The sequence below is a fragment of the Coregonus clupeaformis genome, unplaced genomic scaffold, assembly GCF_020615455.1.
Source record: "Coregonus clupeaformis isolate EN_2021a unplaced genomic scaffold, ASM2061545v1 scaf0421, whole genome shotgun sequence".
Lineage (NCBI taxonomy): Eukaryota > Metazoa > Chordata > Actinopteri > Salmoniformes > Salmonidae > Coregonus > Coregonus clupeaformis.
Window position 1 is genome coordinate 174,437 of NW_025533876.1, and position 26,450 is coordinate 200,886.

General features: G+C 42.7%; 3 protein-coding genes and 1 non-coding gene across 5 annotated transcripts; 1 reads left to right on the forward strand and 3 right to left on the reverse strand.

Moving 5' to 3' along the window:
• Positions 1 to 343: 343 nt before the first annotated feature.
• Positions 344 to 17,650, reverse strand: LOC121556660. The gene is made up of 6 exons (XR_006658656.1): positions 17,140 to 17,650; positions 16,072 to 16,201; positions 15,519 to 15,701; positions 10,081 to 10,242; positions 9,584 to 9,695; positions 344 to 3,146 (listed from the first exon to the last, which is right to left on the reverse strand). It is a non-coding gene; the product is annotated as an uncharacterized LOC121556660 (transcript).
• Positions 5,292 to 7,052, forward strand: LOC123484723. Of its 2 annotated transcripts, XM_045215310.1 has the most exons (3): positions 5,339 to 6,319; positions 6,424 to 6,562; positions 6,694 to 7,052. In XM_045215310.1, exons 1-3 carry the CDS (start codon positions 5,974 to 5,976, stop codon positions 6,974 to 6,976), a joined length of 768 nt encoding a protein of 255 aa, XP_045071245.1. In that variant the 5' UTR covers positions 5,339 to 5,973; the 3' UTR covers positions 6,977 to 7,052. The 2 variants fall into 2 exon arrangements, 1 of the variants encoding a protein (XP_045071245.1); XR_006658655.1 differs by having other exon boundaries at positions 5,292 to 6,562; positions 6,676 to 6,942.
• Positions 6,579 to 8,171, reverse strand: LOC121556688 (putative nuclease HARBI1). Its single transcript, XM_045215307.1, has 3 exons — positions 7,459 to 8,171; positions 7,046 to 7,348; positions 6,579 to 6,817 (listed from the first exon to the last, which is right to left on the reverse strand). Exons 1-3 carry the CDS (start codon positions 8,169 to 8,171, stop codon positions 6,775 to 6,777), a joined length of 1,059 nt encoding a protein of 352 aa, XP_045071242.1. The 3' UTR covers positions 6,579 to 6,774.
• Positions 17,651 to 20,472: 2,822 nt separating the features above from the next.
• Positions 20,473 to 21,451, reverse strand: LOC123481339 (gastrula zinc finger protein XlCGF49.1-like). The gene has a single exon (XM_045215311.1). The coding sequence runs from the start codon at positions 21,303 to 21,305 to the stop codon at positions 20,634 to 20,636; it is 672 nt and encodes a 223-aa protein (XP_045071246.1). The 5' UTR covers positions 21,306 to 21,451; the 3' UTR covers positions 20,473 to 20,633.
• Between the last annotated feature and the right edge of the window lie 4,999 nt (positions 21,452 to 26,450).

Consider the following 26,450-nt stretch of genomic DNA (forward strand, 5'->3'; position numbering starts at 1 on the left):
CACCAGGGACACAATGCCTGCCATCCAGGACATCTACAGCACCCGATGTCACAGGAAGATCATCAAGGACCTCAGCCACCCGAGCCACAGCCTGTTCACCCCACTACCATCTAGAAGGCGGAGACAGTACAGGTGCATCAAAGCTGGGACAGAGAGACTGAAAAACAGCTTATATCTCCAGGCCATCCGACTGTTAAATAGTCAACAAAGGGTATGGTTAAATGAAAAAAGTGTATGCACGCTGTTCTTTGAAATAGGGTAGTGCTTACTACGTTACACATATTTCCTAAGATCAGTATCTTTCAAGCTGAGAGCAGACTTGTTTAGAAAGAATAGAGTAGAAAATAATAGAATGGCTTTATTCCATCTACATCACCTCAGTCAGGTCAATATTCAACTGTCCTTAAACCTGTTTCAAATGACAAGTTAATGAAGGGTATGTGGTTTAATTACCCTCTTACCCCCAAAACACTTCACATGATAACTAACCCAGACATCACCTGCGTACATCTCAAGCCACACTGCTACGATTTCTCCCGGTTGTGGACACTCCTATGTCTGGTAAGGTTACTAAGGAAGGAGAAGCTCTTGTTACATAGTTTGCACTTGAAGGGCTTCTCCTTCGTGTGAACGGTCTGGTGCTCCCTCAAATAGTGTGCCCTAGCGAAGCGCTTCCCACACGTGGGGCAGGCATATGGCTTGTCAGCGTCCGTCCTAATGCTCGGTCTCCCACGTTGTGACCCAATGACACCAGAGGAGGTAGAACCATGAGTCTTTGAGCTCCCTCCTTGACCTCTAGCCATTGTTTGGGTGTTGTTGGGATTGTGTGCTGTGTTATAGGCTAGGTAACTCTCGTTGTGAACGCCCATCCTGACCCTGTCTGTATTCGTGGGGTAACCATGAGGTAACTGAGGAAGGCTAGGCCGAGGTCCATCCCCAGGCCTTCTATGAACCCATTCACCAGGCATTAGACAAGATCCTGGAGAAGACAGACTTCCCGTTAGACTCCTACCAGGGGTGTCTCCCACCACTCTCTGTGAAGTCTGAAGCCCAGGGTGACCTGCTCTGTTCATCATGGATACTGTGGTGTTTGTATCATAGGAACAGGAGGGTCTATCTCTATCAGCCCCAGGCCCTGCTTCATCCCTGCACTGAGACTGTGAAGAGAAGGGTCTGGGCTGCAGACTGGATCCCCGACTGGAGCTTCTGTCTCTCTGATGACCACCAGGACTGAGGTTGTTCAGTCCACCTGTCCAGTGGTTGCCTTCTGTGTGGTGGTGGAGTCTCTGTCTCTCATGGTTTGGTCCTTGTTCCGACTCGTGAAGGAATAGCGACGGCTCCTGATCCAGGGTTCGGTTCCGGGGCCAGGGTTTGTGACCAGCTGCTTCAGAGGTCCAGTCTCTCCCGCCAGCAACACCGGATATCAGCAGGTCCTCCTGGACTGCAGACTGTAAAGACAAATTGTACAGAAGAGCATATAAAGGTTTATATAAGAAACTCTTTGCTGTACACACAGAAACATGACATGATACTAAATGTTAACCACAGTCAAGCCAATCTCTAATACTGTGATTCAAGTACCTAACAATATGGAGCTATTGGAGTTTATAAAAATTGACCATATGTGTTGATTCAAGAATGAAGTATAATCTTTTGGTTTGACTGAGATAAGGGAAACTCAGTCCCTGCAATGAAAAATAAATAACCAAGTCAGTCAGCACAGAGTCAATTTTGTATTTAATTTCAACAAAATGGTAATAATGTGAAGTACAGTACTTTTATTGCACAAAATGGTACATGTGACCAGAATAACTTTTCTCACTATGGTAACACTATATTTCTGTTTCGGTACCCTCACTTTGATAAAATTTAATTTTAGAATTCTTTAAAAAAAGGTTCAACATTACACACAGAGCTTCACTACATTAGTAAACATGAATTAAGGCAATATCATTGCCTCATTATAAAACATTAGCATCAAACAACAGGACAAGGTTGTCACTTTTCATCAGTGAAGCATTTATAAAGACACCATCACACCAACCATCACCATATCATCTACTCTGCCTCATCATACTCATTCTTTCCTCAGTTCACCTCATCCAGTTCCCTACTACATCCAAAACCAACAGAATTAACTACAAACAAACTAGCTAATACTACATTATATGTCAACATACACTATACAAGGGCCGTGTGCATTTTCTGCTGGTGTATCCTAAGGTAGCTTCTCTCTGAGAACCTCTTCCCGCAGTGCATACAGGAGAACGGCCTCTCTCCTGTGTGGACCATCAGGTGCCTCTTCAGCTGGTGCTGGTGGGAGAACCTCTTCTCACACTGAGGGCAGCTGTAGGGTTTCTCCCCTGTGTGGACCCTCTGGTGCCTCTTCAGGTTGGACGAGTCTGAAAAACTGGCCCGGCACAGGTGGCAGCTGAATGGTTTCTCCCCCGTGTGCATCCTCTGGTGGATCTTCACCTGTTTGGGGAAACTGAAGGCTTTCCCACAGAACGAACACAGGAAGCGCTTCTCTTTGCCACTGGATCTAGTGATAGCATTACTACTACTGTCATTTGTCAATGGGCTTGTGTAGCCATTTACTGTTGAGGCACTGGCATTATCTGAGGTCTGGTTTAACATTAGGAGAGTGTGAGGAGGATGAAGGCCAGGGAGTGTCTGTGTTGTCACAGGGTCCATGTTCCAGTTAATAGATCCTATAGAAGGAATGCTGAAGGCAGCACCTGTTAGGGGGTTAACCTGAGGTGCCATCAGTCTCTCTGAATCACAACTATAGGAGCAGGACGGAGCATCACTAGCAGAGTCTGTGTCTGTTCTTTCTCGCCGCAAACCGACACCTCCCCAACCCTGCAGACCAAATCTACACCTCGCTCTGGTCTCAGCCAGTCTGCTGTCATGGAGACTAAGTTCGGTTGTTGTTTTGTGTTCGACTGTCTGTTTCTGGTTGTGGTTAACAGTGTTGTTCCCCAGCCCAGAGTTGAGGACGCTGTCCCATCCACTGACCTCCACTATTTCGCCTCTGGTCCTGGCCTGCTCTGTGATGTTGTCCCCTGGGCTCTTGGCTGCACCCATCTGGTTCTGGGAATCCAAGCTGGCCGCCCAGTCTCCTCTATTAGCCTCCAGCCAATCATCTGCAGGAAGAGGTTACAAAATAGACTTTACAAACTTGGCAGAGAACTCTACATATGGAGTTTGAGTCAATTACCTGGTCAAGTTCAGACATTTTATAATGTGAAAATAAATTATATAATAGCCAGGTGCATCACTATTTCCATTGAAGTATATCTATTATATTCTGTGTGTGGGTCTTTCTATGCGATAAAACATCAGCCTGTGCTGGAAAAAAGGTGTTCGCGAGGAATGTCCAGAATATTTGTGTCTCATTCACACTGGATCCAATATCCCTAGCGAATTGATGTTGATCATCTGTTGTCGTCTGCTTGATTTAAAGCAGGGTTTCGTAACATGACAAATACATTTTGGTTTCCATGTTACGCCTACAATTATAAACAATACAGGGGCCTTGAAGTAGCCTACTTGAAAATCAGACATTTACTCAATTTGGTGCTTGAAAAGTTGCGCTACTCTGTTGTGGTCAAACCATGTGCGGTTATTATGAGGAAAACAACATGTAATGCTGGCTTCAACTTGGCTTTCCATACAAATCCTTCCATTACAAAAGGAACCTGGTTTTTGGTTGCTTTCTCTTTTATAAAAACAACTGGATGGTGAGATTGATGCTACCGCTTTTCACGGCTTTATTATGGGTGCCTGCATCGGTCACATAGGCTACAGACAAACCGCCATGCATGCATCCAATTTATTTAGTCAGGCAACTCCACATTATTCTCATATTTCAGAATGTAATACAGTGCCTTGCAAAAGTATTCATCCCCCTTGGCGTTTTTCCTATTTTGTTGCATTACAACTGTTGTGGAAAATAATCACTATACTTTATTAAAAATCAAAGTCCTTCCAGAGTTTTTGTAGAATCAAGAATGACTTTATTACAATTTCAATAAAGCCAGGCTAATCTGCAGATTAGGGCCCCCCTCTCTCTCTCTTCCCTAGCTATATAGTCTCCTTCACCCACACCCTATCTTAAAATCCCTCCCTCTTCAGTTTCCCGCTCTTTATCGCTCCGCCCACTTCTTTTTTCTATGATTGCGGCTAAATTCAACTTTCATTCAGTTCAGAATCAATAGTAATACAATCAATCAATCCCTTATCTTGCAAAAACACTCATGTTTAGTTTAAACTCTGTTAAACCCCGCCTCTCCCGGGCTTTACCTGAAGACTGATTGTTGAACATGACAGGTCCATACTTAAATCTTACAAACATACACCCCATCCTGCTGTAATCAATCAACAAGATAGCCAAGGAGAGACAAAGGTTTTTAGCCTGAACTCTGCTCAACCCTGGCCACTTATTCCACTTTGTTTGAGGAGAGAAGCAAAAGGCCACAGTCTGCTTTGAGTCACTGATAACGTAGGACAACCATGGATTTAAGTAAGAGTGAGAAATTCGACCCTAGGTCAGATTCCCACTTTACTCACACACACACAGTGCAATGACCCAATTAAGTTCCTGGCCCAGCAACAAAGAATTCTAACTCTATGTTCGTGATTAACCCAGTTTTATCTCATAGTCCACTAAAAATATCCATCACAACCTGTAATTTACATTTAATTTTATTTGGATTTCATGTAATGGACATACACAAAAAAGTCCAAATTGGTGAAGTGAAATGGAAAAAATAAATTGTTTCAGAAAATTCAAAAAATAATAATAATGGAAAAGTGGTGCGTGCATATGTATTCACCCCCTTTGCTATGAAGCCCCTAAATAAGATCTGGTGCAACCAATTACCTTCAGAAGTCACATAATTGGTTAAATAAAGTCCACCTGTGTGCAATCTAAGTGTCACATGATCTGTCACATGATTTCAGTATATATACACCTGTTCTGAAAGGCCCCAGAGTCTGCAACACCACTAAGCAAGGGGCACCATGAAGACCAAGGAGCTCTCCAAACAGGTCAGGGACAAAGTTGTGGAGAAGTACAGATCAGGGTTGGGTTATTAAAAATATCCGGAACTTTGAACATCCCACGGAGCACCATTCAATCTATTATAAAAAAATGGAAAGAATATGGCACCACAACAAACCTGCCAAGAGAGGGCCGCCCACCAAACTCACGGACCAGGCAAGGAGGGCATTAATCAGAGAGGCAACAAAGAGACCAAAGAAACCCTGAAGGAGCTGCAAAGCACCACAGCAGAGATTGGAGTATCTGTCCATAGGACCACTTTAAGCCGTACACTCCACAGAGCTGGGCCCGTATCCTTAAAGATTCTGAGAATCCTCTCAGAGAGCTCCTAACTTAACCTAAAAATTCCTTGCCAGGAGTTTTAGCTTAGAAGTGATTCCAGAACATTTTCAGTGAACTCTGAGCCAGGAATGGATGAAAAATCCTATCTTAGTGAGGAGGTGTGGTTGACCCCGTTGCTAGGTATGAGTCATCATTTCAAAAGCCGTGATTGGTTGATCCTACAAGTTTGATGAAAATGAACTTTTGGTGATAATGAGCAAAGGATGTACCCTCAAATCAATAAACATAATTATACACTCTAATCTTATGCAGACTATAATTGTAAATAATATTTCACATTCAAGAAAATATCTGGAAAATGAATAGTAAGCTGTAGGGGTTATAGCCTAACATTAGAATCTAAAATATGTGAAAACTTAAGCTCATTACACCCTGTTCAAATAATGATTTGTGTCTCATTTGCTCATATTAATATCCTAGCTGGCATATTTTGTACTTTCACTTCCATATGGACCCCATTGAAAACAAGATGGCCTATCTCAAGGGGCTGTCCTTAATGAAGTAGAAATTGCAACGTTACAACTCAGTGTGAACTTAACGAGGGTAACACAGCTCAGCTTTTAACAATGTCTGTGATTGCTGGCTGGTCTATTTATGAAGGCTTGTTAACAAATATCCTACAAACACAGAAAATGGAGAAAAAAAGGAATCGTAAGCCGAACTGGACTGAGGAGCAAGGTTTGTTGCTGGCCCAGTTGGTGAACGAACATAAAGGTATGTTACGAGGAAAATTTGGCCCAACTGTCACTAGCCAAGGCAAGAGGCGCGCCTGGGACACAATATCCCAAACAATCAATGCCTCTTTTCCACTGGTGGTGCGGACAGGCGACGATTGTGAGAAAAGGTGGTATGTGCTGCAGTCCAAGGCAAAATATGAGATTGCAGCACACAAGCGGGAATCCTCACTCACAGGTGAGCAAAATACTATGGCCTACCACATAATCTGGCAATTTGCTCCTGCTGGCAAAGTTAATTTACATGCCTAAGTACTGTGTTCATTGACTGTTTCTTTCTAGGGGGTGGACCACCTGCAAAGCGGCTGTCCCAGGTGGCCGACACTGTCTTTCAAGTCCTGGGACACTCTGAGGTCAGTGTCACCGGGCTGCCAACAGGCATTGACACGTCAATGATGCAGGCCCTTGAAATGCAGCAAAGGTAGGACACAGGGTTATTCATATCAACAGTGTTTATTCATTGCAGAAGCCATTTCATGTGTTATCCATGCTCATTGTATTAAATTAATTTAATCAAAACAATAATTAAACTAGGCCTATGTATTTCTGTAGCATGGAGCCATCACAAGAACCGGGCCCATCAAGTTTGCCGCCTGAACCATCTGCAGCTGCTACTCAGGATAGCCCGGCGGATCAAACACCATTCCCATCCGCAGCACCTGCTCCGTCAGCATCCCTGCAGGAGAGAAGATTGCAACTCACAATTGATGTGTTTGAACAACAAAAAAAAGTCCTTTCCCTTCAGGAGGAGTACTACCGCCTTAAAATTGAACACCTAAAAAATAAACCATTTAGAGATTGTGTTCTGTGTCTTGCATTTAACAGTTGCAGGTGATGTGCAGTAAAACTGTGGTAGTTCTTAATACCATCACAAGTTCTCAAATGACATGGGGCTACAGCTTGCCTGAAATGTAAATTTGTGAAGTTTGCCCTGTAAGGCAGTCCACTCTGGGCTAGGTTCCCCTGTGGAATGTGAATATCTTCTTCACCACCATCCTCATCGTTGTCTCCATCCTCATCCTCATCGCCATCCTCCAGAGGTTCTGCAATCTGTCTAACCTTGCAAATATTGTGTAATACTGCACAGGCTATGATGAGTTTGCTGACTTTTTCAGGCCTCAGCCGCACCTCTCCGTGGAGAACATGAAAGCGCCTCTTAAGCTGGCCTATGCCACGCTCCACCACCGCTCTTGTTGTCTTGTGGGCCCTACAATAGAATACAGACCTTTAATTATTTGATGGAAATATTGCACTACTTGGATGCTCTAACATATTGCTTGCATTTCATTTCCATGATTTTTGTATTGTTTGGCTTACCTGTTATAGTTTAGTTGGGGCCCTTGGCGTGGCTGGAGGTAAGGTGTAAGGAGCCATGGTTTGCATGGGTAGCCACTGTCCCCTAACAAGTGGCAATTAGCTGGCACATAGCGTCTCTCAAAAAGCTGTCTGATGCCACTCTCGGAGAGCATTCTCGCATCATGTGTGGAGCCTGGCCATTTAGCCACAATGTCCAAAATCTTCCAGGCCGCATTGAACACTATTTGCACATTGATGCTGTGGAAATTCTTCCTGTTAACAAAGACAGCCTCGTCCTCTGATGGCGCAATTATTCTCACATGTGTTCCATCAATTACACCCACAACGCCAGGGAATCCTGCAATGTCCATAAATGCCCTTTTATGTGTGTGTAAAGTGCGGGCATCCAGCGGGAATGAAACAAATTGTGTCACAATATTAGGTTGTGACAAAGCTGTCAGTGTTTGGGTGATGACTCTGCTGACGGAGGATTGGGACAGACCCAAGTCATCACTGCTGCATTGTTGCATTTTCCCTGTTGCCAAATACCTCAGGGTTGTGATTACTTTCTTCTCCGGTGTAATAGCGTTGTGGCGTCGAGTTGGTGAAGTAATTGCATCTCTAAGGAGATCCACCACAAACATGATTCCTGCACGATCCAATCTGTAGCGTCTCAATAATACCCTGTCATCCAGTGTTTGCAGGACATCTCTCCTGCCTCCTCTGTTGGCCATTTTGTGCAGCTGCTTAGGGTAACTCCTAAGCCACTAAAAGTCCTCTTCCCTGCTCTTAGCAGATCTCGCCTTAGGAGCCCTTTTAAGCGCTAGGACTCTTGAGGAATAGCTTTTATATTAACTGGGATTTTCGTGTCACTTTTAGGGGGAAATTCTAAGAAAACGTCATGCCTCTGAGAATTTTCTTAGAATTTGGCCGCTAGGAGCCACTTTTTGCACAAAAATTCTTTAGAGATACGGGCCCTGGGCTTTACGGAAGAGTGGCCAGAAAAAAGCCATTGCTTAAAGAAAAAAAATAAGTAAACATGTTTGGTGTTCGCCAAAAGCCATGTGGGAGACTCCCCAAACATATGGAAGAAGGTACTCTGGTCAGATGAGACTAAAATTGAGCTTTTTGGCCATCAAGGAAAACGCTATGTCTGGCGCAAACCCAACACCTCTCATTACCCCAAGAACACCATCCCCACAGAGAAGCATGGTGGTGGCAGCAGCATCATGCTGTGGGGATGTTTTTCATTGGCAGGGACTGGGAAACTGGTCAAAATTGAAGGAATGATGGATGGCGCTAAATACAGGGAAATCTTGAGGGAAACCTGTTTCAGTCTTCCTGAGATTTGAGACTGGGACGGAGGTTCACCTTCCAGCAGGACAATGACCCTAAGCATACTGCTAAAGCAACACTCAAGTGGTTTAAGGGGAAACATTTAAATGTCTTGGAATGGCTTAGTCAAAGCCCAGACCTCAATCCAATTGAGAATCTGTGGTATGACTTAAAAATTGCTGTACACCAGCGGAACCCATCCAACTTGAAGGAGCTGGAGCAGTTTTGCCAGGGGGATTAGTTTTTTTTGTTTGCATCTTCAAAGTGGTAGGCATGTTGTGTAAATCAAATGATACAAACCCCATTTTAATTCCAGGTTGTGAGGCAACAAAATAGGAAAAATGCCAAGGGGGTGAATACTTTCGCAAGCCACTGTACTCATTTGAATATCAATGCATTGGCAAGGCCTAAAGAATTCATTATTCTTAAAGTGGTCTACTTTTTTTGGGACACCTTTTGCATGATTTTTGGGGGTGGGGGTTCTATATTGGGCCCTATATTTCCAATTATATAAATTATACAATTGTATAATATTGAGGTCCTTAAATTACAATTAAGTGCCTGAAAAAAAGTCCCTGAAGGTCCTTGAATTTGACTTTCCAATGTCTGCATGAACCCTGCTTAAAGGATGAATAGTCCTAGGCCTATGTTGTTGTATAGGAGTTAAGGGACAATTTGCATATATTCCTCTAAGTACACACGTGGAACTGCATGAAAATCATAAATAATTTTGTTTCAAACCATTTTGAAATTTGTATCCCAATTTTTATCTCATTATTTATAGAAAGACCCATATGTATTTCTCCCTTACCTTGCCCCCCCATCTTTAGTCCATTCAGCAGGTCAATGCTCTCTGGTCCATCTTCTACTGTCTCCTCTTTGATCAGTAGCAGATCAGGCTTCCCATCCTCCATGTCTACTGACTGTAAGAGATACAGAGTGAGAGGATGTTGGATCAAGAAATCTGATATCAGCACCCTGCTATGGAGCATCTTCTGATTGGGCAATGAGAGATTGCTATGAGTACTATGCAACCGTGTTAGTTGATTTTATTATTTTACACTCTTTAATGGTTTTAAATTCAAAGGCATGGTCCCACACTTAAGAAAAATAATTAATCAAGACCTTGGCCCGTATTCACAAAGCTTCTCAGAGTAGGAGTGCTGATCTAGGATCTTTCCATATAATCTTATTCATTATGATCTAAAAGGCAAAACTGATCCTAGATCAGCACTCCTACTCTGAGAGGCTTTGTGGATACGGGCCCTGACCTAATACCATTCAGACAGTAGTTCACAGTGGGCTCACCTCAGTGAGACTGTGTGTGGTCCTGTGCTGCTCAGCTGGTTCATTTGTGGGTTCAGGAGGTGTAGTCTGGTTGTCCTCCATGACCATGATCCCCTCAGGGTTCCCCAGACCCTCCTCACACCCCTCCTCCTTCACCAGCAGCACCTCTGGACCCTCCTCCTCCTGGAAGAGAGAGGTGATACAGATTACACAGACATACACTCCCTCAGGTACGTACACATGCAGACACAGATAATTAACACACTTTCAACATGGAGGGGCCATACTCGCTAACAAAAAAATGAGGTAGTTGAATGGAAGTAATGAAATAGGCATATAGCCTACACAGTACAAACACTATGTAACAGACTTTTTAGGCTTATACATGGCTTATACAGTCTCTAGTCAAAGTCTCCCCTTGCAGTCTGAACATCTAGCTGCCTTCAAATTCAGTCTAAAAATGGATACAATTAAATTGTTTATCTATCGATCTACACAACCTACTTCACATTTTCAAAGTGAAAGAAGAATTATAGAAAATTTTCCAAATGACTAAGAAATACAAAATGAGGAAGGATGTGTTGATTGCGTTTGTCTTCACACCCCGGAGATAACTTGGTGGAAGCACCTTTGGCAGCCATTACAGCTGTGAATCATTTTGAATAAGATTCTACCAACCTTCCACAACTCTTAAACGTGCTTTATGCTTGATACGTCAATGCGTTGCGGAGGGTGTGATGCAATTGTGGAGCCTCCGGAGGCCAAATCGAGCTCCGTACGGCAATGCCATGCCCCTCCAAAATGTTGTAACAATGCGGATGGCTACGCATAGCTCCGCATTGACATGATTGGTTGGAGGTAGGTGGGGGCAGTACGTCCTGTATAAACACAAACTCACTTCCTTGACAACAAACATTTTATTGGATGCACTCTGCTCTGCGATGCGCAAGCTTGTCATCTCAACACAAACTGTCCAACGCAGAATGCAGGAATACGGTATCGCGGTGAGAGGAACATACAGCCAAATGACAGATGAGGAGCTGGACGGTCTGGTGTCCACAATCAAGACAAATTCACCACAATTAGGATGGTGAGAGGACGTCTGAAAGCACTGGGTCATCGAGTCCAGTGGATCTGAGTGTGGGACTCAATGCATCGTGTCGAGGCTGCAGGAATTCAGGAAAGAATAGCACGACTTGGATGTGTTGTCAGAAGAACATACTCTGTTCGGGGTCCTCTTTCCCTCATACATGTGGACACCAACCACAAGTTGATCAGGTAAGCTTAGACCGCCTTCAGCTCGGGGGTACACATTTAGTCATATACAGTGCATTGGGAAAGTATTCAGACCCCATGACTTTTTCCACATTTTGTTATGTTACAGCTTTATTCTAAAATGGATTAAATTACAAAAAAAATCATAATCAATCTACACACAATACCTACCCCATAATGACAAAGCGAAAACAGGTCTTTAGATGTTTTATAAAATGTATGAAACATAAAAAACAGATACCTTATTTACATAAGTATTCAGACCCTTTGCTATGAGACTCAATTGAGCTCAGGTTCATCCTGTTTCCATTGATCATCCTTGATGTTTCTACAACTTGATTGGAGTCTGATATTATGTCTTTTATACAGTATTAATTTATGTTTGGAATATTGAGAGCTGCATAAGGATTTGGAGGATGAGGACATTCCATGTAAAAAACAAGAAGGATTGAAGGGATTGTTTGATGTGAGTACCTAAGGATTTCTAACGTTCTATATGGATTATGTGAAGATATGAAAATATGATTAATTTTATGTGTATAATCGATTACTAGGGAGTTGATAAAGTAATAATTTTTATATATTAACTTTCTCACCCAAACGTAGACGTATGTCAGGGGTGGGAAATAATAAATAAAGGTTTTCTGAGTTGGTGCCGTTAATGGATCATTTGATAGAGATAAGGTTTAAGAAATTAACTGCCCATAAGGAGTGGAATTTATAGACGTAACTTATGACATAGTACAAAGCCAATTTAGGGTTTCCATTAAACTAATTATCATTGCGTAGCTAAGGTGATGAAGTGAAGGAATTTCATTTTGTAGCTCACTTGGTAGAGCATGGCGCTTGCAACGCCAGGGTTGTGGGTTCGTTTCCCACGGGGGGGGCAGTATGAAAATGTATGCACTCACTAACTGTAAGTCGCTATGGATAAGAGCGTCTGCTAAATGACTAAAGTGTAAATGTAAGTATGAATGCCCTGGCTTCTGCGGAGACCTCATCACCGTAAATGCTGTACGGCTACTGTAGACGCCAGATTGACCATAAAATCAACTATTAGGGCAACATACAGGTAAACTGCCAAAAGAAAAGAAAAACCAACATAAAGTTGATTAATAAGGCGTTGGGCCACCACAAGCCAGAACAGCTTCAATGCATCTTGGCATAGATTCTACAAGTGTCTGGAACTCTATTGGAGAGATGCAACACCATTCCTCCACGAAAAACTCCATGATTTGGTGTTTTGTTGATGGTGGTGCATAAACACTGCCTCAGGCGCCACTCCAGAATGTCCCATAAGTGTTCAATTGGGTTGAGATCTGGTGACTGAGATGGCCATGGCATATGGTTTACATCGTTTTCATGCTCATTAAATCTCAAAAGGCACCTAAACACTCTCAGACCATGAGAAACAAGATTCTCTGGTCTGATGAAACCAAGATTGAACTCTTTGGCCTGAATGCCAATCTTCACGTCTGGAGGAAACCTGGCACCATCCCTAAGGTGAAGCATGTTTTTCAGCGGCAGGGACTGGGATACTAGTCAGGATCGATGCAAAGATGAATGGAGCAAAGTACAGAGAGATCTTTCATGAAAACTGTTAAACAAATCAAAATATATTTTATATTTGAGATTCTTCAAATAGCCACCCTTTGCCTTGATGACAGCTTTGCACACTCTTGGCATTCTCAAATACGGCGGTTGGAACCAAAAAGCTCAATTTCCTCCAGTCTAATGTCCTTTGCTTGTGTTTTTTGGCCCAAGCAAGTCTCTTCTTCTTATTGGTGTCCTTTAATTCTACCATTAATTATTGGCCTGATTCACGCAGTCTCCTCTGAACAGTTGATGTTGAGATGTGTCTGTTACTTGAACTCTGTGAAGCATTTATTTGGGCTGCAATTTCTGAGGCCTGATTCACGCAGTCTCCTCTGAACAGTTGATGTTGAGATGTGTCTGTTACTTGAACTCTGAAGCATTTATTTGGGCTGCAATTTCTGAGGCTGGTAACTCTAATGAACTTATCCTCTGCAGCAGAGGTAACTCTGGGTCTTACATTCCTGTGGCGGTCCTCATGAGAGCCAGTTTCATCACAGCGCTTGATGGCTTTTGCAATAGCACTTGAAAAAACTTTCAAAGTTCTTGAAATGTTCCGTATTGACTGACCTTCATGTCTTAAAGTAATGATGGACTGTCGTTTCTCTTTGCTTATTTGAGCTGTTCTTGCCATAATATGGACTTGGTCTTTTACCAAGTATACCCCCCCTACCTTGTCACAACACAACTGATAGGCTCAAACGCATTAAGAAGGAAAGAAATTCCACAAATTAACTTTTAAGAAGGCACACCTGTTAATTGAAATGCATTCATGAAGCTGGTTGAGTGAATGCCAAGAGTGTGCAAAGCTGTCATCAAGGCAAAGGGTGGCTATTTGAAGAATCTCAAATATAAAATATTTTAATTTGTTAAACAGTTTTATGGTTACTACATGATTGCATATGTGTTATTTCATAGTTTTGATGTCTTTACTATTATTCTACAATGTAGAAAATGGTAAAAAATAAAGAAAAACCCTTGAATGAGTATGTGTGTCCAAACTTTTGACTGGTACTGTATACACTTTGTATCCTTCATTTACTCAAGTGTTTCCATTATATTAATTGTTTCTGTCAATATTGCTCATATTCAGTCAATTTGATTGGAATAATTGATGGACAGCAATAATCAAACATTGTCTCAGATTTAAGTCAGGATCACTCATTATGGTGTGTACTTGGCATTAAAATGTGTGTAATTGGTGAAAAATACTATTCCAGGGTTAGGTATTCAGAAAACTGAGGCAGGGTTTCCTCTAACTTTTTAGTTCCCAATCCATGCCGGTGACATACATGATGCTGCCACCACAATACTTTAACTTTCTAAATCCAATTTAATCCCTTTTTAGACTTAAATTTTAAGGCAGCAAAATGTGAAGACTGTGCAAGGGGTGTGTAGACTTTCACTAGGCACTTTATATCACACAATGTATAGATGCAATATTCTACCCAGTAATATTCAATACTGAAATCTGGTACTCTTGTTACTCCAAATGCATCGGTGGATATTTTTGAATGAAATTCATCTTTGTCTTTAATGCAGAGTTTGATCTAAACGTCAGAAGCTATCGAGTGGAATGGTTACTTTCTATGTTATAGAGTGGAATGGTAATTCTGCTGGTGTATCCTGAGGTAGTTCCTCTCTGAGAACCTCTTCTCAGAGAGAAAAGCCTTTCTCCCGTGTGGACCTTAAGGTGCATCGTCAGGTGGTCCTGGCGGGAGAACCTATTCTCACACATTGGGCAGCTGTAGGGATTCTCCCCTGTGTGGACCCTCTTCAGGGTGCCAGCCTGGGTGAAGCGCATGTGACACTGGATACAGCTCAAGGATTTCACCCCTGTGTGAAACCTCTGGTGGATCTCCACTCTATGAAGGCAGCTGAAGCCTTTGTTACAGAACATGCAGAGGAACCGTTTCTCTTTACTATTGCCTGATGTGGCTCCCCCTCCCTGAGCCTGGGCTCTAGCCCTGTCGTTTGAGTTCAATACCCGATCGAAAAGGACGAGGCCGTGTGAATCGGAAGGTGCCATTGGCATGGACACTGGGTCACGATCCCTGAATGCATGTAAAGGGGGGTGGGTGAGGACATTTGGATTAGTCTCTAAGCTTCCCCTGTAATCTAAGAAATATTTGCCCTGTGAGTGTCCGTCTCCTAGGTGGCTTTGCATTCCATGTGGGAGGAGCGTCGCCCTACACTTTCAAAGTAATCTCATCTACCAATGACTACAACCTCCCCTTTCTTATCTAGGCACCCTTCAGAGTATACACTACTACTGTACTGGTTCCAGTCCCCTCTAGATAGATCATTCTGTCTCTAAATCCAAGTGCATGTTGCCAGGGTCCATCTCTGTAGTGTAAGAACAAGACGGATCATCACCACCAGTGTCTAACATCACCATCACCACGGGAATGAACCGTCTTCTGGCTCTAGTGAAATACCGGTAAGAATTCTGAGCAGGAGGCTCTGGTGGCCCCAGACCCAATCTCTCTGGGTCTGATCTGTGGTCAGATCCTGTGTAAGATTATGTGTGTTACAGTTAAAGTCTTGGTGTCTGTCTCGGACTTAAGGACGGCATTCCGCGTTCCACTGACCTCAGTGATGCTGTGCCGGCTCCTGGCCTGGGGCGTGACGGCGGTGGATAGTTCCTCTGTAGCTACAGGGGGTGCTACTCCAGCCGCTGCTCCAGTCTGGATGTCTCTGGTGAGTCGTGGGTCCTCCTCTCCTTCAGTCCTCTCCTGCTTGACCCCAGGACCTGCAGCCTCTGCATCTGCAGACTGACACAAGAAGAGAGGAGGTTATTACCAGGAATGGGAGAGTTTATCTGAATATTCGAATATCCGAACGGACGTTAGTATTCGAATACTTGCAAGTATTCATTTTGGAAGGGAAAAATCATAGGCCTATTTTTAAAATGAAAAGGCTTTTTCTCAATGAAATACAATTATATTATTTGAATAGTGAAAATATTTAAAATGCCCATTCCCAGTTATTATCGGTACATGAGTAGAATTGGATAACAATGTCACATTGAAGTCTCACAAATAAATGAGGATGTAAGCAAGTGAATAGCTGAGGGGAGCCTTTCTGAAATAAACTGGCCACTTTTGATGTACTGTAATTTTGATGTAATACTATTACACTAACCTCTATCACGATAACGTGCTGGGTTGAGGTTCCACTCCCTCATCAACAGTGATTGGTTGATCATCTCTCCATGTATTGTGTCCCACTGGCTTCTCAAAGCTCCTGTAGCCTCCAGTGAGATGTCCTTCACCTGAGAGAGTGATTGGGGGAAAAAATAGGGTTAGGTTAGGTACTGTCAATGCTCAACGCTATATTGTACACTATTGACACTGTCTAGAATTGGCAATGATGTAAGGTAACACGTCTCATAACTTCTTGATATACTATTATTGATCGATGTATTATGTTCCATGTATCACATTGTTTTCATTGAGGAAATAATAGGAAATGCAGTAAATCAAGAATCTGGTTAGAATATGTGTCTTTGCGCAAGATAGCTAAGTAATTGGGGGAATTATTGCCTATCCAAAAACTGACCAAGACAACAATTCTGGGAAACACATCTGAACACCTGCAGAGGGTAGCCAGCAGATCCTACCCGCTTGCTTACAGCTGCACAAGGATTTTACAGCTGCACTACACTTCCTGTGTAGATTAAGACATGTAGAGCCGGCGTGAGATATGGCTCAGAAAATGTATTTCAATCCAGTAATGAGAAATGCTTTGGACTCCAAATTATCCCATTATCCCAACTGTTACACAGAGAAGATTGAAGAGTGCTAGTTTAAGTAAACTGCCATTTTTGTCCTCATTCTAGCTAACAGTAGCCATTATGGAATGGCATTGATCAACAAAGGAGCTGATTGGCTGACACTGCCATTCCCAAAATAGCTGCTGTGGCTTCTGCTACCTAGCATGAGGATCAACAGTCCAGTTTTCCAGAAAAACTAGCAGTCGTTCAATTTTCTCTGTGTAACAGTTGGGATAATGGGACAATTCAGAGTACAAAGCATTTATAATCCCTGGATTGAGGTATGTTTTCTGAGCCATATCTACACAGAACATCTGTCTGACCCTAGCGCAGCTGCAAGCAAGCTTTTCGGATCTGCTGGCTAGTGCAGAGAGGAATGGGGCTACAGGCACTGAGCTACATATGAACGGGCGACCTCGGACTTTAGCAAAATGTACCTTTTTGTAATCTGTATCGGTCGACGACTTTGACACTACTGGGACGACTAGCGAGGACGCGCTCTCGTATTGTCCTTTCTGCGCGCTCCCGTGCCACCTTCAGTTCCAGTAGCTGTAGTTTCCTCCGCAATCCCCTGTTTTCTTTCTGGCTTTGAGAAATTTCCAAACGAAACACAGCATAGTCGTCGTCTACGAGTTTACAGATCTCTGCCACGGCTGCATTCGCTAGCACCTCCATGACGGAGGCTATTTGAGTGTGAAAAACCATACAGTTACTGTTAGCCATTGTTGTTAGCAGCTAGCTAGCTAGCGTTGCCTAGATAACACAAATCAACCAAGTCCTGTCTCCAACGCGAATTAAAGACTACCTGAGGTAAGTATGTGATGCTGTGGAGTTAAATGAGTAATATTGTGAGTTCCATGGTGTTAATAAACATCTTAATAACCAATACAAATTCAAAAGTAGACATTGTTCTTGGTCACTGTTCACGTCTGTTTACTTCTTCTTTGATATTATGGCGGTCCGCTAACAATTGTTATAGGTGCATGCCGCCACCTACTGTATGGGTGGTAAACTATAAAAAAACATATCAGTTGTTGGAAAGCGGAAAAATCGACATCATACAAAGTAAAAAAATGGACACAATAAATTAAAACCCATCCCACTCCTTCAGTCACATTCCAATTCAAGTCACGGATTCCTTGTACTTCATCTGCTGTCAAATCCCTGAGTCTCCCAAAAAACGTTCCGCTGCACTTACAATGATGCCAATTTAATCAGATTTCTTCTCTGTTTGTGCTGTGCAGTTAATGACCATTGCAATATATGCTACAAAGTACACCTTTTTACACACACCAGTGCAGGCTCTACTACCATTGCATACACAGCTCTACTCGTTACTTCAACTCTTCTCACGGCCTCCAGGTAGGAGACATGCTGGACAGCCCTTACTTTAGCCACTTCTGTCATCTTCACTCTAACAGGGCAATCCGTAAATTTGGGCACATGTTCGCCACCTCAATTGCAGCATCTAACCTCCACTGGCATTCGATACTCTTCCCGTCTGCATACACTTTACACCTTACAAAAGATTTAGCATTTATGGCACTGAAGGGTTTTGTGCATGTAGGCTCTTAAAGAGTATCTCACATAGCCCAACTTTACATGAGAAGGGCGAGACTGTGGATGAAGTTAATTTCTTCACTTCATCTACCATACGGGTCAGTCAATCTGCACCAACAACTCCATCTACTTCCTCAGGTATTAAATCTGCACACACTTTATGCGCCACCCCACTCTGCTTTGAAGATCCATACACCAAACATTCCACTCATATCTTCTTGAGGCACAATGCACACCTCTTCTACTCCGCAGACACACAAAAAATCTAAATAAGCCCACTTCTTGTGACTCTGACGCCACTTCACTCAATGCATCCATGACATCTATCGAGAATTCAAACGGATCTCCAAAACACTCACTCAGACTAAAGATGAGTCTAGGGGTTTCCACCACAACTTTACTTCTGTTGTTTCCTTTTTCGCCACTGACACCCACTCATTCTCACTCTCTGTGCTGTCATCTTCACCCGACTCGCCAGCAGTTTCAAAAAAACATCAGTTGCCGCCGTCTTCCTCACCTCATGGCTTTCCATACTCGGACCACTTGCGTTTACACTGAAGAGAAGGGATCTATATTAAAGATGAGATCCTAAAGGAGAAGACAGACTTCCTATTAGACTACCATCAGGGTGGTCTCCCACCACTCTCTGTGAAGGCTGAAGCCCAGGGTGACCTGCTCTGTTCATCATGGATACTGTGGTGTTTGTATCATAGAGAGAGACCATCCTATTCCTATCAGGCCCTGCTTCATCCCTGCACTGAGACTGTGAAGAGAAGGGTCTGGGCTGCAGACTGGATCCCTGACTGGAGTCTCTGTCTCTCTGATGACCACCAGGACTGAGGTTGTTTAGTCCACCTGTCCACTGGTAGTGTTCTGTGTGGTGGTGGAGTTTTTGTCCCTTGTGGTTCGGTACTGGTGGGAAGGAAGAGCGAAGGCTCCTGATCCAGGGTCCTGATCCGGAGCCAGGGTTTGTAACCAGCCACTTCAGAGGTCCAGTCTCTACCGCCTGCAACACCCAGATATCAGCAGGTCCTCATTGACTGCAAACACTAATTTTACAGAAGAGCATATAAAGGTTTATACAATAAACTCTTTGCTGTACACACAGAAACAAAATGGTTTTAACCACAGCCAAGGCCTTCTCTAACACTGTGATTCAAGTAACTAACAATATGGAGCCATTGGAATTTATAAAAAAGTTTTGGTTCGAATGAAAAGGTTAACTCAGACCCTGCAATGATACAAAAATAACCAAGTCAGTCAGCACAGAGTTGATTTTGTATTTAATTTCAACAAAATGGTCATACACTTGCATAACGTGAAGTACAGTACTTTTATTGCACAAAACAATACATGCTGAGTAGAATAACTTTTCTCAATATGGTAACACTTTTTCTGTAACCAAGTTGCTGCGGTTCCGGATTTTGTGGAACCCAACTTGCTGTTGCTAAAAATACAGAGATTTCTGCGCATGCGGGATCTACTAGCCTTCTCCTTTCAGCTGCTGCTCAGTGCTGAGTCACTCCACTGCCGCTTGTACACAAAACAGTTAGAACAAATGTAAGCACGACACAAGTTGTCTAGCAATGTTATTTTTTCATCATCATTGCAAACATCGGCTAACCAGGAGGCAGACTCCTGGCTATATGGCAGCATAACTATAAAGATTATATCATCACACAAAACTGTGTAGACAGTCTTGTTTGAGACTATTGCTATGGCAATATCCGTTACACCAGACAGATAAGGTTGTAGCCATGATACATATTTTTGGAACGTTCGTTCAAATTGCAGCTGTTCAGACATGAGGCAGCGACATCGGCTACATCATCATATCGATCAAATTGGTTTTGGGTTCAGAAGAGGGTGAGTAAATAGAGAAACGTAACACATGCGCAGAATGTGATTTAGATCCTTCGATTTTAGAAATACCTTTCCAGATGGGTGAGGCGGGGACGTACACTCTGTATTCGTAGCCTTTCTGTAAATTTGGTACCCTCGCTTTGATACAATTTATTTGAGAATACTTTGGAAAAGGTTCAACGTTACATTACACACATCTTCATGTCAAGTAAACATGAATTAAGACACTATCATTTCGTCATTATACAACACCAGCATCAAACAGGACAAGGTTGTCACTTTTCATCAGAGATGCATTTTTACAGACACCATCACACCAACCAACCATATCATCTAGTATACTCATTCTTTCCTCAGTTCACCTCATCCAGTTCCCTACTACATCCAAAACCAACATAATTAACTACAAACAAACTAACTAGTACTACATTACATGTTAATATAATCTATACATGGGCTGTGTGCACTTTCTGCTGGTGTATCCTGAGATAGCTCCTCTCTGAGAAACTCAGTGTGTACAGGCGAACGGCCTCTCTCCCGTGTGGACCTTCAGGTGCATCTTCAGATGGTGCGTGTGGGAGAACCTTTTCTCACACTGGTGGCAGCTATTGGGTTTCTCCCCTGTGTGGACCCTCTGGTGCCTCTTCAGGCTGGACGAGTGGGAGAAACTGACCCGGCACAGGTGGCAGCCAAATGGTTTCTCCCCTGTGTGGACCCTCTGGTGCCTCTTCAGGTGACAAGCTTCGGCAAAGCGCATCTGACACTGGGTACAGCCAAACGGTTTCTCCCCTGTGTGCATCCTCATGTGGATCTCCACCTGTTTGGGGAAACTGAAGGCTTTCCCACAGAACGAACACGGGAAGCGCTTCTCTTTGCCATTAGATCTGCTGATACCATTACTACTACTGTCATTTGTCAATGGGCTTGTGTAGCCATTTAGTGTTGAGGCATTGTCTGAGGTCTGGTTTAACATTAGGAGAGTGTGAGGAGGACGAAGGCCAGGGAGTGTCTGTGTTGTCGCAGGGTCCATGTTCCAGTTGATAGATCCTAAAGAAGGCAGGCTGAAGGCAGCACCTGTTAGGGGGTTAACCTGACGTGCCATCAGTCTCTCTGAATCACAACTATAGGAGCAGGACGGAGCATCGCTAGCCGAGTCTGTGTCTGTTGTCTCACGCCGCATATGGACACCTCCCCGTAGACCAAATATACGCCTTGCCTTGGTCTCTGCCAGTCTGTTGTCATGGAGACTAAGTTCAGTTGTTGTTTTGTGTTCGACTGTCTGTTTCTGGTTGTGGGTAACAGTGTTGTTCCCCAGCCCAGAGTTGAAGGCGCTGTCCCATACACTGACCTCCACTATGTCGCCTCTGGTCCTGGCCTGCTCATTGATGTCCTCCCCCAGGCCCTTGGCTGCACCCATCTGGGTATGGGAATCCAATATGGACGCCCAGTCTCCTCTGTTAGCCTCCAGCCAACCACCTGCAGGAAGACGTTAGAAAATAGACTTTAAAAACATGGCAGAGAAAACTCTACATGTGGAGTTTTTGTCAATTACCTGGTCAAGTTCATACATTGTGTGTTTTTGTATGTAAACATAAGTTGTATTGATTTCATTTTATGAATGAAGAAAATGAAAAAATTCCCATTGAAGATCTATTATTGTATGTAGGCTATATGTATTTCTCCCTTACTTTGCACCCCCATCTTTAGTCCACTAAGCAGATCAATGCTCTCTTGTCCGTCTTCTATGGTCTCTTCTTTGACTAGCAGCAGATCAGGCTTCCCATCCTCCATGTCTACTGACTGTAAGAGATACAGAGTGAGAGAATGTTGGATCAAGAAATATAATATGAGCACCCTGCTATGCAGCATCTTCTGATTGGGCAATGAGGGACTGCTATGAGTACTATGCAAACATGTTAATTAATTTGATACTACACAAAAAGTCTGAGTAGAAGTGCTGATCGAGGATCAGGTCCCCACCTGTCTATATAGTCTTCTTCAGTATGATCTAAAAGGCAAAACCGATCCTAGATCAGCACTCCTACTCTGAGAAGCTTTTTGAAAACGGGCCCTGACCTAATACCATACAGCCAGTAGTTCACAGTGGGCTCACCTCAGTGAGACTATGTGTGGTCCTGTGCTGCTCAGCTGGTTCCTCTGTGGGTTCAGGTGTTGTTGTCTGGTTGTCTTCCATGACCATGGTCCCCTCAGGGTTCCCCAGACCCTCCTCACACTCCTCCTCCTTCACCAGCATCACCTCTGGACCCTCCTCCTCCTGGAAGAGAGAGGTGATACAGATTACACAGACATACACCCCCTCAGGTACGTACACACAGATAATAAACACACTTTCAACATGGAGTGTTTACCCATCCACACTACGTTTGAGTCCTATACTGTAGTTACAGAATGACTTCATTGTTGTTAAACCCATCATGGTGGACATAAATATGATGTTGTGGGTAAAAATAAATCAGCTGAAGCCTGGTAAAGAGCCATCCAGTCCTGCTAGTTATAGACCTATTGCACTTACATAGAATCTCTGTAAACTAATGGAAAAGTTGATTGTGGGTAGATTGTTGTATTATCTGGAACATAGGGGTCTATTAAGTCCATCTCAGAGTGGATTCAGAAAAAGGAGGACTACCCTTGATGCACTGGTTACAATTAGTACCGAGGTGACCAAAACTTTGGCAATGAAGGAAGTGATGTTAATAGTATATTTTGACATAGAAAAAGCATATGATACAATGTGGAGGGAAGGTCTACTGATTCAATTGAATGACGTGTGTATAGGTGGGAGAATGTACAACTGGATTATGGATTTCTTGTTTGACCAACCTTCCAGGTCAGGTTGGGATCGGAGTTATCAGGAGAATATGAGGTGGAAATGGAACTACACAAGGTAGCACCATTAGTCCCACCTTATTCACGTTGATGATTGATGGTACCTTAGGGAACATCGGACAGGGTATAGGGGCGGCCTTATATGCAGATGATGGTGCCATTGTATTAGATAAAAGGCAAGGAGCTGAATGATCCTTATCATGGGGTTTCAAGTTATCTGTATCTAAATCATGCCACATGTTCGCTAACAAAAAGATAAAGGAAGATGTCAGTGTTCGATTATATGGACAATGATTGGAAAGGGTATTGGTTTGGGGCTATGGTTTGATGAAAAGCTTACATGGAGACATCATATTACATGTATTGAGACTAAATGTAAGAAAGTATTCAATCTTATGAGGACAATAGTTGGGCATGACTGGGGGGCAGATCTTTGCCCAGAGATTGGGAAAAGGGTTAATGAATATGGAATCAGGGACCTTGTTATTGGGCCATCTGTGGCAATAGGAAATGTGCGACTGTGGTTTTATACAAGAACAGTATGTTGATCTTAGCCTAATCCAAGGTTTCCCAAACTCGGTCCTCAGGACCCCAAAGAGTGCATGTTTTTGTTTTTGTTCTAGCACTACACTAAGCCTACTGGATGACAAATTGTTTTTAACCAAGACAGAATAACTTACTTTTTCCTACATAACATAAGTACAGCAGATCCCCTTATTGTATGGGACACTTTTAAATGTGCCTTTAGAGGCCATGCAATTCAATACTCATCTTTAAAACAAAAACATTTTAGGCCAAAAGAGTTAATCTTAAAAAGGAAATAGATGAACTAACAGTACAGATAGATAGCTATAAAAACAATACCATAGAGGTACAGAATAAGTTACAGGAAAAACAAAAAGAAATGGAGGAACTTATTCAAGAAAGATCAAGTGTAATATATTACAGAAATTAAGCGAACTGGATGGAATATGGGAAAAATGCACCAAATTTTTTTTTATCTTCAACATAGAAATGCTACCAAAAATGTTTTACAGAAACTTGTTGCAAATAACGTTCTCAATGATTCACCTAACGATCTTTTGAAAGAGGAACCAAAGTACTTTAAGTATATGTTTTCATTTCAGCCTCCTCCATTTCCAATAACTGAAGTTAATAATAAGATTTTTTTTCTTCTATTAATAGTATAAAATTTACAGTTATACAGAAAGACTAATGTGAAGGCCTAATTACAGAGGAGGAACTTCTAGATGCAATTCAAGCCTTAAGTCCGGGAAAACTCCAGGGCTGGATGGCATACCAGTTGAATTATATCAAATATTTTTCTATGTACTCAAAGATCTGTTATTAACATATTTTAACCACTCCTATAAAAATGGTAGACTATCAGATACTCAGCAAGAAGGTCTTATTTCACTATTACTGAAACAGGACCCAGATGGTAAATATAAAGATCGAGTCCACCTAAAAAACTGGAGACCCCTTACACTCCAGTGTTGTGATGCCAAAATCCTAGCAAAATGCATAGCGCATAGAATTAAAAAGGTTTTCTTGGATATTGTTCATCCTAATTAGACAGGTGTTTTACATGGACAGTACATTGGAGATAATATACAGTGCACCCCATGACTTTTTCCACATTTTGTTACGTTACAGCCTTATTCTATAATGAATTAAATAGTTTTTTTCCCTCATCAATACCCAATAATGATAAAGCAAAAACCGTTTTTTTGCACATTTATAAATACAGAAATACAGAAATATGACATTTACATAAGTATTCAGACCCTTTTGCTTTGTTGAAGCACCTTTGGCAGTGATTACAGCCTCGAGTGTTCTTGGGTATGACGCTACAAGCTTTGCACATCTGTATTTGGGGAGTTTCTACCATTCTTCTCTGCAGATCCTCTCAAGCTATGTCAGGTTGGATGGGGAGCGTCACTGCACAGCTATTTTCAGGTCTCTCCAGAGATGTTCGATCGGGTTCAAGTCTGGGCTCTGGCTGAGCCACTCAAGGACATTCAGAGACTTGTCCCGAAGCCACTCCTGCATTGTCTTGGTTGTGTGCTTAGGGTCATTGTCCTGTTGGAAGGTGAACCTTCGCCCCAGTCTGAGGTCCTGAGCGCTCTGGAGCAGGTTTTTATCAAGGATCTCTCTGTACTTTGCTCTGTTCATCTTTCCCTCGATCCTGACTAGTCTCCCAGTCCCTGCCACTGAAAAACATCCCCACAGTATGATGCTGCCACCACGCTTCACCGTAGGGATGGTGCCAGGTTTCCTGCAGACGTGACGCTTGGCATTCAGGCCAAAGAGTTCAATCTTGGTTTCATCAGACCAGAGAATATTGTTTCTCATGGTCTGAGAGTCCATAGGTGCCTTTAGGCAAACTCCAAGCGGGCTGTCATGTGCCTTTTACTGAGGACTGGCTTCCGTCTGACCACTCTACCATAAAGGCCTGATTGGTGAAGTGCTCCAGAGATGGTTGTCCTTCTGGAAGATACTCTCATCTCCACAGAGGAACTCTAGAGCTCTGTCAGAGTGACCATCGGGTTCTTGGTCACCTCCCTGACAAAGGCCCTTCACCCCTGATTGCTCAGTTTGGCTGGGCAGCCAGCTCTAGGAAGAGTCTTGGTGGTTCCAAACTTCTTCCATTGAAGAATAATGGAGGCCACTGTGTTCTTGGGGACCTTCAATGCTGCAGAATTTCTTTGGTACCCTTCCCCAGATCTGTGCCTCGACACCATCCTGTCTCGGAGCTCTACGGACAATTCCTTCGACCTCATGGCTCCCACTGGGAATGTGATGAAATAAATAAAAGCTGAAAAAAATTCTCTCTACTATTATTCTGACATTTCAAATTCTTAAAATAAAGTGGTGATCCTAACTGACCTAAGACAGGGATTTTTTACTAGGATTAAATGTCAGGAATTGTGAAAAACTGAGTTTAAATGTATTTGGCTAAGGTGTATGTAAACTTCCGACTTCAACTGTAAATAAGGTATCTGTTTTGTATTTTTTTATGGGGTATTGTGTGTAGATTGATGAGGAAAAAACCCAATGTAATCCATTTTAGAATAAGGCTGTAACGTAACAAAATGTGAAAAAAGTCAAGGGGTCTGAATACTTTCCGAATGCACTGTAAGACAAGTACTGGAAACAATAGAACACTATGAAAAATCGGGGAAACCAGGTCTGGTATTCCTTTGGTAAAGGCCTTTGATAAAGTACGACTGGAATTTATATATAAATGCCTGGACTATTTTAATTTTGAAGAATCTCTTTTACAATGGGTTAAAGTTATGTATAGTAACCCAAGGTGTAAAATAGTAAATAATGGCTACTTCTCAAAGTATTAAATTGTCAAGAGGAGTAAAACAAGGTTGTCCACTATCGGCATATCTATTTATTATGGCCATCGAAATGTTAGCTATTAAAATCAGATCCAACAATAATATCAAGGGGCTAGAAATCCAGGGCT

What these genes read in the sequence shown, in the direction of transcription:
- LOC123484723 (XM_045215310.1), top strand. Translation starts at nt 5,974, where the DNA reads ATGTCTGTGATTGCTGGCTGGTCTATTTATGAAGGCTTGTTAACAAAT. An exon ending in GCGGGAATCCTCACTCACAG is followed by an intron (nt 6,320 to 6,423) that starts GTGAGCAAAATA and finishes GTTTCTTTCTAG; the next exon opens with GGGGTGGACCACCTGCAAAG. An exon ending in GCCCTTGAAATGCAGCAAAG is followed by an intron (nt 6,563 to 6,693) that starts GTAGGACACAGG and finishes GTATTTCTGTAG; the next exon opens with CATGGAGCCATCACAAGAAC.
- LOC121556688 (XM_045215307.1), bottom strand. Translation starts at nt 8,171, where the DNA reads ATGGCCAACAGAGGAGGCAGGAGAGATGTCCTGCAAACACTGGATGAC. An exon ending in CCCCAACTAAACTATAACAG is followed by an intron (nt 7,349 to 7,458) that starts GTAAGCCAAACA and finishes ATTCTATTGTAG; the next exon opens with GGCCCACAAGACAACAAGAG. An exon ending in TTCACAAATTTACATTTCAG is followed by an intron (nt 6,818 to 7,045) that starts GCAAGCTGTAGC and finishes TCTCTCCTGCAG; the next exon opens with GGATGCTGACGGAGCAGGTG.
- LOC123481339 (XM_045215311.1), bottom strand. Translation starts at nt 21,305, where the DNA reads ATGCGGCGTGAGACAACAGACACAGACTCGGCTAGCGATGCTCCGTCC.